General features: G+C 44.6%; 1 protein-coding gene across 1 annotated transcript in view; it reads right to left on the bottom strand.

The window, feature by feature from the left end:
- ACTR5 (actin related protein 5) overlaps positions 1–13,096 on the bottom strand; it is a 144,828-nt gene that overhangs the window by 31,546 nt on the left and 100,186 nt on the right. Inside the window, exons 7-8 of the mRNA XM_085619239.1 lie at positions 11,352–11,491; positions 5,249–5,381 (exon numbers count right to left, since the gene is read on the bottom strand). Of these exons, the coding sequence (XP_085475365.1) occupies positions 5,249–5,381; positions 11,352–11,491 (273 nt within the window). The remainder of the gene's footprint in view (positions 1–5,248; positions 5,382–11,351; positions 11,492–13,096) is intronic.

Raw genomic sequence — 13,096 nt, 5'->3', positions numbered from 1 at the left:
GTCCTTCCAAGACAGGCATCACTGCAGCTGTACCGTGAGCGCATGCTACAGCTCTTTGGAGTGGTAGCTCTGGACGCTCTGGATTCAGAGTTTTGTTTAACCTTCCGCTACGCTCACTTCACCTGTGTGCAACCTGTGTTTCATTGCATCCGGTGCCCTTTAAATAGGCTCTGGATGTCTTCCTAGCTACGCCATCACAGGCTGCCCTAGATTTCGAACTGCTGATGAGACAGTTAGTGGGCCATTACCAGGACTGTTCCTTGGGCATGTGACTCGTTCATAACCTGGCGTTATTGCCATTGGCTGGCATTGGGCCCTGTGCAACAGCTTCTGGATCTCAGTTTCATCGAAATCAACACTAGTTGCCCAATGAAGCTCTTATTGACAACTGGCACTGAAGAGCATGTCTGTTCCTTTGCACTGCTCGACTGGATAGCTGATATTTGTACCTCGTAAGGTTCGGCTCTCATATTGGAACCGCTGGCTTCTCAGTTGGCATCCCCCATTTTGGGTCCCAGCGACAGGCTTTAATTGACTACTTTGATGCAACAAGATTGTTTTTTCTATCTATCTTCTACATTTCTTTACTCCTATGCCCTTTATCTATGATACCATGACTACACTGATGGTCAAACGCTGTGGTTTTGCTTGTGTCCTGAATTCTGTCGTCACTTTGGTGCTACCATCCTGACCAATGGGATGGTATCTTATGTTCTGTGTAGGCCCTTTGTCGTTTTCTCTTATGTTAGCATGAGCACGTTGCAGGCTGCTCTCTGCTTTGTGCACGTTACTATACAAACATACTTTACTTCGTGCCACACTGTACTTTCACACAGAACCAGCTGTTGGTTTTGTGTTCTTTTCCTCAATGGGATTTAGTCTGAACACCGTAGACAAGCTCAAACAACAATGTTATTCTGTTCTGGTCAGGCTCTAGCACCTAGTCAAACACACACAAATGCAGCAGGCCTTTGCCGATTGAAGTCTTTTCTCCCGGACGACATAGAGACAAAAATTACAGAGATCCGAAAGGAAGCTCCACACAGGAACCAGATTCCTTTCTCGAGGACTGAGTATTTGTGCGCGCTAGGGCCTGAGGAAGCCCCAGGCAGAAATAGCCAATGTGAGGGGGCGAAACACATGTTGGCTGCAACATGCTCTTGTTTCTCATGATTTGTCTTTGCTCTGAATGACTCTGAATCTTATAAAGAGTCCAGCACCGTTTATAAAACCACAGAAGAAATAAACCGAATTATTTCCATACAAAGAACGATTTTTTTCTACTTGTTCTGGCACAATTCAAAGTCAAACAACAATGCCCCTTGTTATTCTGCTCTGGTCAGGCTCTAGCACCTATTCAAAACACACAAATGCAGCTGCTGTTTGGGAACACGGACTCTTTGTCATATAGGTATGCACAGACATGCGAATACACACTTGAAGAGAGATTTTACACAGGAGAGATCGCGACTACCCCTGGGATGTAGAACTTTCACCTATGCATGCTAAGGTATGAGGTCCGCTGCAAACACCCAAAGATATTCTGTTATATAATCACCTTGCTTCTGTATAAGGGGAGGGGGGTTTCGTTTGTCCTGTCTAATACCATGACAGCTCCTTTTATGATTTATCAATTACTTATTATTCTGACCATATTTGTGCTAGGCATCTTCTTACTTATGGTGGTACGTATACTGCATGCTAAAGTACGATAGTTACAATAAATATTTTAAGCGTTTCTCGTGTCTCTGTCAGATCTTACTGTGGACAAATATGAGTGTGAGAGCGAAAGGGTGTGTCCTGGCACTGCGATTTCTGAGAGGGCCATGAGTGTTGTGTTCTGGGGTGTCTTATCACTTGTTCCTCTGTGTTAGTGGGAGGGCAAATGAGACACTATAGCTAGTCAGTCCCGGGCTCATGGGTACTAAGGTGGTAGGATAACTCAGTCCCTGCCTACTAAGGTTCTATGGTCTAATGCATAGGTCTGTGCCTCCACAGAATCCCTGCAATGTCATGTCCACCGTAGTCTCCCAGAAGATCACTATGGGATCCACCATACATCTCTGTGCTGGAACACCTGCCTGATTACTTTACCAGGAAGATGCAGGAAGCCAGCAGACCTAGCAGTGTGAGTATGTGACCAGGAGGATGCAGGTAGCAAGCAGACCTAGCAGTCAGAGACTGATCAGAACTAGAACATGATATTCCTCCCGAAAGATCAAATATATATCCTAAGTGTCTCAAATCCTCTGGGGAGCTGGGGGAGGGGGAGGGTGAGAGGAATAGGTGAGACGGGGGAAGAGCTGAGGCAATGTTGTGTTCACTACTGTCCCTATGAACAGGAGATGCATAGAAGCCTCTTGATGAGACTTTGGTACGTTGATAACACGCAGCTTGTATTTCAATTACCCCAGAATTTGGCTGAAACTGCAACAAACATTAATAAAATTCTTATAGTTACCCAGGACCACCTACAATACATCATTCAAAATGCAATGTTCCGTACACGGGTCAAAATGGACAAAAATGTGCATGTCTCTACTTAAAGAAAGCAGTTATATTGGCTACCAATCGAAAAACTGATCAAATTTAAAGTAGCACGCATTCTGCAAAAATGCTGCTATAACAATTGCCATTTCTTTCAAAGTATTGCCCTTCTCGCTTACTCAGATCAACAATATATTGCTCACAAATACAAATTTGAAGCCTATGGCAGATGCTCGCTAAGTGCTCTTGGTCCAACGATTTGGAATTCTCTGCCTTTACATCTGTGACTAGAGTCCAATTTACTAAAATACAGGAAGCAATCGAAAACCTGGCTACACTACCAATAAACTCCACCATCTCATAGTGAAAGCAGGTTTCAACCATAGCACCTAGAGAGGATATAACAAGTGATGGGGCACTAACAAATAAAAAAAATACTGAAATGCAAGACCTCCTGCGATGGGCTGTAGCCTTCACCATAAACTTTGTGGAGGGTCTGGATGCCGATTTTCATTCGAGGACTCTACATTGAAATGCAGGTATATCTCCTGTGCAGAAGCAGTATGTGGATATAGTCAGGTCAAGGGCACCAATCAAGTATTCTGCTTCCAGCACCAAAAGAACCTGAGGCAGGGCCAACCTCTTTTCCTTGCACAGAAAAAAAGTTCAAGAGGCTGAGGTCTGAGTTTGTTTCCACAGAAGGTGACGGATGTTCAAGGATTATAGTCACCTTCTTCAGGACAGTATGAAATGAAATACCGTCAGGAGTGGCAGCCCAGCAGGACAATTCACATCCACCTCGACGGAGGGTGCCTGCCACACCAGATGATTGCTGTGGTGGCAGGAGATAGGCTAATTCGCTACTACCATCTGTGCCATGGAGGAGATGGACCTATATTTGAATGGGATCAGAGTCTGATACAAAGATTTTATGCATAGTTTGCCAGTACTTGATGGAAGAAACCTCCTGCTGCTGCTTCCGGTGGCTTTCTTCCTGTCATTGTGCCTCTCACCTAGATCTTTGCAGGATAACCTCAAATTTGGAGGCAGGTTCAGTAGAGGGTCATGGAAGTTCTGGCAGCAGGTACAGGGACAACAGAGTGGAACATCTGTCACAGGGACTTTTCTGTGCTGGCCCAGTAAGAATGTCAACTACCAAAGATTTTGGCACTGGGATGACTCCCGATGGCATCAAAAGAGCTCCCATCAGAGCCATGGGGAGTGGATGAACAGCACAGAGGGAAATCCTGCTGGTGGGAATCGAATGGAGTCCCAGATGGCCCCATGGGTCCTGAAGATGATCTAGAGTGGGCCATAATACACAGCAACATTTCTAGCATTGGGTGCATAAACAGAGTCGGATTGGCTCTACAGCTCCAAACTCCGGATAAATCTGAAGTTGCAACCATGTGGTTGGGGTGCTGAAAAAGGCTCTCTGGCCAACTCCGGCAGCGCCACTAGGAACGGCTCCCCAGTTGGGAGTTACCAGTTCCACAGATAACCATGATGGAGGCAAGGAGCTCTGTGGAGATTTACAATCGGAGTGTCTCAAGCGAGATTCTTCATGCCTCTTCCACTTGTGATGTCTCTATTTCTCTTTGTCGGACTTTTAAGAGGGTGATTAACTCATGGGAGAGCAGGACCTAGAACACGAACAGCGTAGAGATAAAGACCAAAGCTTGTTGAGGGCGTGGGCCATAAACAAGTTAGCCTCATTCTCTTTGATAGCCTGGGGCTTCAAGCTCTGACACAGAGGTCATGACCTAGTGTCATGTTTAGAACCCAAGCACCAAAAACATCCTCCTAAAAGAGGGTATCTGTCCTTTGCAGTTGTGGGAGGGCCTAAAATATGACTTCCTTAGAGTGGACACTTTCCCTAGCCCTGCACTTGTTGAACGAAATCTGGAGAAAAAAAAAGTGGAACCCTCCTAGTACAACAAGAGGGGGAGCTCTCGATCCGTGCCTCAACAGCATGGAAAAAGGGGAGCGGGCGTTAATGAACCAGGATAGGCAGCCGCCGTAACTTCATGCTGCCCTCGTTACCAGTGCCTAGATGGAGCCAGCAAATCTTACCTGTGCAGGAGAGCTAATGTCAAAAGATTTCACATACAGTCTGGTGCTAGGGGAGATTCCTAGGACCTGGCTTGGCAGTTCAGGCTAGACTGTTCCTACTAGAGCAAGGGGAAAACCGATATACTGAAAACTGTATATGGCTGGGTCCAAATTCAGGTGGCATGGTGGGAAAGAGAACAGTAAGTTGGAATGTTACCCCAAACGACTGCCAGTGTTTAGTCTTATTGCAAGTATTACTCCCATCAATTTTGTGCGTTTATTAGAACGCCCAAAGTTGCCACGGGTATGCCGATACATGGGTCTCATGCTCACTATGCCAGTGAAACCAAGCTACACCTAACTGATGAGCCCCAATCAGGGCAAAACTGGTCTTGGGTTACTTGTGTTCCGTTTGGGGAGGACGTGCCTGGGAGTTTTGGCTGGACTGTTCCTACTGGAGAAAGGTCAAGATTGATTTGCATATGGCTGGGTCCTAACCTATGGTGGCATGGTGGGCAAAAGAAATACTGTTTGGAATGCTCCCCCGAGTGACTGCCAATGGGTACACTTATTAAAAGCATTCCTACCTTAAATTTTTGTGTGTTTTCCAGGGGATATTTAACAAGTGAAGAATCTGCAGGTAGAAGTATCCATTAGAAACGTATAATATAGAGAGTGGTTTCCTAATAGGACTCTAGAACGTGCAAACCTGGAATGTCGACTGGAAAGGTCTCATTTCAAGAAGCTCTTTCTGAATCCTAGATTTCAGCCCCGGGTACATGACATTGCCACCTGTCAGGAAAACATTCTGTACCAGCTCATCTTGTACATCCTTTGGATACCTGCAGAAGAAAAAAATATATATTACTCTTCTCTGCATCTGAGGCTCAGACCGAGATTTCTATTTACTGCAAGTCAGAGTAGCAAATGAGCAAAGTGACTACTTCAACGTGCTGACAGACAGGGATTTTTGGGTCAATCCTAACACAAATCATGAACCGCATCCTGTGAGTTACTCTCATTTGGGTCCAAAGTACCCCAATGAGGTCCAATCTCCAGTGTCTTAGCTAACCAGTATGAACCACTACTGCAGAATTACCTACCCTTTACATTCAATGTACTCAATACAGGCCATGTGGGACATGATCGATGATCTCCAATAACACACCATGGCACATCAATGTCTACGCAGCACCACCTAATTTACTACCTCCCGCTCAACCATTAAGAGTAATCTGTCCACAAGAAGTTTCCTTCTAATCTAGTAGATAAGCACACTACTCATCCACAGAACCATCAGGATGATATTTCAAAGCATATAGAATGATGGCAGGTTTCTCTTTGATACTGTCGTGTTTAGCACAAACTGTAAGGTATTTGCTTTTGTAGTTGATTTTCTCACCCTGTGGTCAACCACATATTGCATTACATCAGCTGGCCTTCATGTGAGTCTCCTACACCAGCCCAGGAAATACTGCACGGCAATTACTATTACATCAAACACTTGTCTCTTGCTCACATGTTCATAATATGCAGCATGTTCTATGGCCATTATGCAAATTAAACGCAATCAGCAGATGTCAAAAACAGAATGGCTTCTGTTCAGTTCTTAGAAGTGTGTTTTTTGTTTTTTAATTTGGATAAACCCGTACACACATCATTTATCATGTGTTAATAAAGACTGAAATCACACAGACCTGCAATTTATCACAAATGCTCATGCCAGAGCATGTGTTGCTTTTAGTTTAGGCAAATTAAGTTAACTTACAGAGCTCTTGAGCTATAAAGACACAAGTAACACTAGCTAAAAAGATCATAAACACGATTTAAAATCTGGTGACCATCGTCAGCTGTGTAGTCAAACATGCATACATTACATCCTTCCACTCTAGGCATCCAGTCTCTGTACGCCATGTGGTTTATTAGGACAGCATGCACCCTTCGCCCATTTGTGTAGCACACACAAATGGTCTACTAGTCCAGTATGCACCTCTTCCAGGTTCTGCACTATACTAGATTTACTTCATCTAGTGAGCATCATAAATTCCGCCACAGCAAGTGCATTTTCAAGTCTTACAGATGTTATTTGTTTAGATATATGCAACAATAAAAAGCAGCGCAGTGTGTTGGAACGTTTGAGGTGTCTGGTAGAAGTGTCCTAAGACAGACAGCTTAAACTTGGATTGTTAGAGTTGAGATACGAAAACTGCTACTTGAAGAAAAGAAGGACTGAAAGGGGTGTAGGATATGATGGGCTGCATTTGAATACTGAGCACCGAACCAGTCCTCTGATGTCCTAAAAAAGGAGTTTTACTCAATACAGAGGATCAAGCCTGTGCTATCCTTAATGTTCAATGTTTTATTTTCTCTCTCTTTTTTGGTAATGAAGAAGGATCAGGTTCTGCAGAGGTCTTCCCAGAGTATGTTTTTCTCTCTGTGAAGATGCTTCAATTAAGCAACATTCTTGCAATGAAGGTATCAGTTATGGGTTACAGAGGATTAGCTTGCCACTATCGCACGAGAGACAATGAAGGCAATATTGGTACATGGCAGAGGGCACCCTTTTCTCTATTCCATTTAAAGCGATAGGTGTAAATTTACTACAGGTGATGGAGCCTGAAGAGTACATTTGAAAATACCATGGCGTAGTGGGTGTACACAAAAGGATAGCCTATCTGGAATACCCGATCTCTTACAATTCTTAAATTCGTAATGCTTCAAAAAGATGCTAAAGAGAGGCCAATGATGTGGGGTGGTACTCATGGGTGAGAATTCCTGCTAATGAAATTTGAAAATGTATTAAAATATTTGCATAGTTACAATTGAAGGTGACTGTTCTAAAGCTCAGAGAGATGACTTGACATATTAGTGCATCACTTACAGTTATACTGGGTGAATGTTTACATTGGACACAGGGCTAGATGTACTAACATTAGGAATACCGATTTCCCAATTAAGATTCTCTCCAAAAAGCAATTAGGAAATCTTTATTTCTAATGTATGAAACTCTTTTGAGACACAAACTGTCCAATTCTGTGAATCAGGTTGTTTGCGACTGGAAAAATGCCTTGCACATCTGGCTCTTTAAAAATGGTTATAACTGTACCGATTGCTCTGTTCCCCCCAAAAAGAAAACTTTTCCATGTCAAGCAACAATGAAGATTTATTTGGTGAAATTGCAAGGTGTAAAATATTCCCTTCCTTGAGGACGCAGGAAAGCAACTACTAATTTTTTTAATTTTGCAGTACTGTATTGCATACATGCTTCTTCACTCTTCTGTGATCTCAATTTGTACCGCTCCCCTGCTTGGGTGTTCTGGGAACAGATGGCCCAGTCAGCTACAACCCACCAAAATACCTTCTTCATTCCCTATGTTTAGTATGAAACACAAGAGGCAAAGGGAAGAGAAAGAGAGAGAGAAAGAAAGAGAAAAAGAGAGAGTGTGTGTGTGTGTCGTGGTGTGTGGTGTGTGGGATGTCCATTCCATAAACACATTCAACTAATAAACTCCCTTGTGGACTGGTTTTTGTCTCGTAAATTGACTATCACTTAATTACTGACAGCCAAATTTACATTTCATGAGCAGTCAAAATGTGTTTCATTGGGTGTGAGAAGTTGGCCTGATGTATGATGTCACTAGTTATAGTGTACACCTTATATCAGTCCAAATACCCTTATGGTGATTGGTTGTAAAGTCAACCTTATAGACCAGCTATCCTAGTGGTAGCATGGACAAGAGCAGTCTTAGGCTAAACTCTGAATGGCATGTGAAGCCAGCTGTGATACCATATATAATCCCTTGAATACCAAATGAAAGGACACCACAACAGATATATATATAAAATAAAGTGTATTTATTCTAAGCAAACCCTCAGCACTCTTTATGAGATTAGAGGTAAGAACAACACAGTCTTATTTATGCATACAGTAAGTCACACAGGTAAGTAATACAGTTAGGCCCTAGGGGCCACGCAAACCATATACTAAGTAAGTGGTATAAGGACCACTGTCACGGAAATAGAATAGGCCTAGGCCTAGGGAATCGCTGGGGCTACACTACACTAGCAACAGTTAGGAAGTGGGAGGCCCACGGGATTCGTATGCAGAGTGGAAACACTCACGCGTAATGCGTAAAAGTCACTAGCAATAGTACAGTTTAGAAATAGATAGATTTAGGACACTTCCGGAGTAGCTAGGAAGTTGAGACTTGAAACTTAGACACTAGGATAGTCACTATCCTGATGAGCACCGGAGTACCCAAGTTACCTAGCCCACAGGCTGCGGGTGCATAGGGTTGAAGTTGCGTCGGGTTTCGTCATCGACTCCTATGGATGCCTGAAGAAAGATGCTGACAGGCAGTCAGTGAAGAGTGTCCGGTGGATCCCAAGGCTGGGATCAAGAAGAGAGGAGACCTGCAAGCAGAGGGGACAGAGTCAAGGTCACTAGCCAGTGACCACGTGGAACCAGGAAGGAACCAGACGATGTCGTGAAGATTTGCAGGTGAAGGTGAAGCTTGTCGCTGCAGCCAGGAGGACCAGGAAGCGTCGAGGACGACCAGGACCAGGAGGCGAGCTGTCCCACGAAGGCTCTTGCTGTCGGCGGCGTCGAAGTTGGACTAGGACTCACCAAGCCTTGGCAAGTGGAACCCACGAAGAACGGAGGACTTGCTTCTGGTGCAGACCAGGAAGGTCTGGGGTGCTTCTTCTTTGCAGAGAAGCGCGAGCCAGTCTGGAGGAGCCAAACCAGCGCAGAAGATTTCAGGGTGCGTCGTCACAAAGGCCACTAGCCAGCGGGCAAGCAACCGGACAGACGCGGCAAGCAGGAAAATGCTGAAGGGCCCCACGCAGAACTCGTTGAGTGTGGGGGGCTGATCTTCGGTGCAGATGGTGCTTGGGGGTGGGGCTTCTCAATCCCCGGTGCACAACTTCGAGGGTGCCTCAGAAGCTGCGCTTGAAGATACTAGCCACTTTTCCCAGGTAGCCGGTCCCGCGTCGCTCGTCGCCTCCACGGATCTCAGCTCTGCTGTAGATGTGGATCAGGGTCGGAGAAGTCTGGAAGTCAAGGCTCTGGTCGGGCTCTACAGTCGGTTCCTCGTAGAACGTGGGCAAAGCAAAGGGTAGTCTCTTGATGGTGCCTGTTTGCACAGGGTAGCCACTCCTTGGCCACAAGGGAGATTCTTCAGTCTTCTTCTTTCGTCGAATGTCGAAGGTCCAGAGTTTCTGTTCAAGATTGCAGGTTCAGGATAATCTAAAGTCTTGAGGCCCAACTCCCACTCTTATACTAATCTGGGGGGCTGGGATACCTGCTAGGTCACGCCTTATGGGTGGGACCTGGGAGGGGGTGGTTACACCCACTTCCCTTTGTCCAGTTTCGCGCCAGAGCTGGGGCTGGAGTGCCCCAGCACCGGTTTGAACTGGACTATGCAAGGAACACCTTGTGTGCCCCAGGCATGTCTCATTCCTTTCAGCCCACCCTGCCCTAATACACTAAAGGCTGTCTGGGGAGGTGCTAGCACCTCCCCAAGCAGGAAACCTACTGTCCAGGCCTCCCTGGCTGGGATCACTCCCAGCTGCAGGTGGTCAGACTTGTGTCGTGGCAGCAGCATCCATTTTGTGATGCTGAGGCTTTGGTCAGAGGTTACACAGCAAAGTAGGATTTTAACATGTCTCTCCCTCTAGAAGGGAGGAATAATATCCTCATCACCAGAAATGGTATGGGGGTATTATTCCAAAGTGTTAGACACCTTACACGACATGTTTTGATACAGCCCAACCATAGTTACCATAACCGTTTAAGATTATAAGGCACTTTAAGAGTATATGGTAGGCTATATCATAGAACAGCTATAAGGACATGGTTCCGAAAGCTGCAGACAGGCTCAGCTCATGCTAGAGCACCATCTCACATGTTACCAAGCACTCTGCCTCCAGGATTGTTAAGGCCTGCCATAGGAGTGACTGATAGGTACACATGTGTCTATATATAAGGGTAGATATAGGCATACTATATCTAAGCAAGGGGTGATTACACGACCTTGCCCCAGCTGAGTGATCAGCCAGTTGTGTCTGATTGGAAGGCCAGACCAGGGGTGGCATAATACATGCTGCAGCCCCTGGGAGGCCTAGGGTACACCTATGCCCTGGGTACCTAGGGTACACTGTACAGGGTCCAATAAGGTGATCCTTACCAATTGGTTATGTACCTAGGGTACATGGAGTCCATTTTACAGAGAGAGCAGACAGCCTGAGACCCTGAATGGCAGGATCTCAGGCCAACTAAGTCGAAAAACCAGCTAGACACTAGGCAAAAAGTTGGGGGTAACCATAGTCAGATATCCACCTTCCTACATTGGGTAACACAGATTTCTCATAACATAAAGCTTAGATAAACATGGCAAATAAATTAGCTTACTAAATGTTGGAAAAGTGCAAACCTTTCTTCTGGATAGTAGATCGGTTTAAGAGTGAAATTCTCTGACTTGATATGAACCACAGTTGACAGGATCATCACACAAATTATTTATTTACTTCAATTTAAAAGAAGAAGACATACAGTTCAAACCATGATAAGAACAGCTAGCCAGAAAGTATCAGGAGAGGGTGTAGAATTGGTCATACTAGTCAGCAACAACGATATGGTCACTAATCCCAGTATGCACTATCACAAACCTGCTCAGCGTATGTTAGATGCTCTCTGCTGCCCCAGTATGCACCTCATACACTGAATAACCGTTGCTATCTCTATGCCATCATGCACATTTACTACAGTGCACAAAGTCAGCATATGCTGTATGCACCTCTCTCAAACCCACCTGTCCAGCACATACTGCATGGTCTCAGCTATGCCAGCCTGCTCCTCTCCCATCAGGGAAGGCTGGAAGATGATCTCCGGAGCTCGTATCCTTTCTGTCCCCAGGTACATCTGGTGGTACTCTGCCAGGTTAAACATGGGCTTTGAAAAGAAACCATAAGTGGAAACATAATCAACACAAGCACGATATGAAACTATTACTAAATATTCCCACAAATTCTATCCACAGGGTCTCACATTAGTGCTGCAGTGCAGATGTTAGTATATGCTTACCATAAGCAAATCACACAGTGGTTAGGAAAAATTGTTGTCCACCGGTTGCTCCCAACGAAAGAAGGAGACCTACAGTTGACTTAAAGAAACAATGCTGCCAAACAATCAGAATAAAAGTCATCTACACCTAGCAGAAACTAGTACTGGACTGATTGCACTCGTTCATGGAAAAAGAATCAGATGTTCCTATAATCTGAGATACAATCGCAGGGAGTAGATACTAGATTCGGTTGTCATTTTTTAAAACTGATTTTTGGTATAGTACAGTAGGGAAAGGATAGGAAGACATTAACGAACCAAAGTGATTAAAACAGACAAAATTATCTTTATGGAAGTCTGTCACTCTTACTCAGTGGGGGCTCAATCCTAATGTCAGTGAGTGGGCACTCCACCCTCTATTGGCTAGACCGGAAACTGCTTCAAAAGCTTTTACCTCTGAGCTGTGTAAACATGTACCGCTAGGGTTTGGATTAAAAGGACACCGCAACCGGCATTAAAAGACTGGAAAGCCTTCACCAGCTGGGAAGAGGCTTTGGTATCAGCAGTGCTGCTTGAACAGCAGTGAGCAATTTGGATGTTGCAGTGCTTGTTTTATTCTGCCGAAGTCTCAACATAGAGCAAAATGTTTGTTTTGTCAATTACATTTTGCTGTACTTTTGTCTTGAGATCCAAAGTCATAAGCCAAGCTACGCAGTACATGGGAAAATGAGAATTCCTGGTGGCAATATGAATTACGCCCTGAAGATCATGACTTTTTGCTTAGATTCTACATTTCCCAAGTGAATCATAAACATATACTTCTCCTGGACATTCTCTGGGACCAAAGAGAAGTACCACTCAAACTTGCCCCGCAAATAACAGTTATAGTCGACCATGATGGCAATGGTATTAGCCTGCTTGAGGAAGAGACCGGCAGATTAGTACATCCTCTTCGAAAACCTTTTCAGACATTTTTACTAATTGTTCATGCGGGAGGACGTGCTTTGCTCTTCATTGAAGTATAAAGCCAGAGTTGGAGATTTCCTTCAGACAAACAGAGGCTGTCTTTAGCAGTTCAAGAAAATGTCCAAATAAAACCCAAAGGTTACAGGGACATTATAGTCAGGAAGAGGAATTAAAATAAAAAAAACTTACAAATTCACTGAAAAATCCAAAAGGTCACAGGAACGTTATAGTTAGGCTCACTGGTACAAAATTATTGAAATGCAGCAGTTATAGTTATCTGAGCTAACTATAACTCATGCCCCTGCAATGCACTGCTTATGAACTCACATATTAGATCACTAATGACAGGTTAGTGATATCACTGATAACATCTCAAATGAAATCACTGATGTCATCCACAGAACCACTGACACACCACACAACCTCTCATACATCCACTCACACACCCACACAACCACTCACATACCCATTCACAAACCCTTCAACGACTCACACACTCCCACTCACTCATACAGCCACTAACACAGT

This window comes from Triturus cristatus, chromosome 7 (genome assembly GCF_964204655.1).
Source record: "Triturus cristatus chromosome 7, aTriCri1.1, whole genome shotgun sequence".
NCBI lineage: Eukaryota > Metazoa > Chordata > Amphibia > Caudata > Salamandridae > Triturus > Triturus cristatus.
Note: the sequence above shows the minus strand (reverse complement) of the source record. Positions and strands in the feature narration are given on the sequence as shown.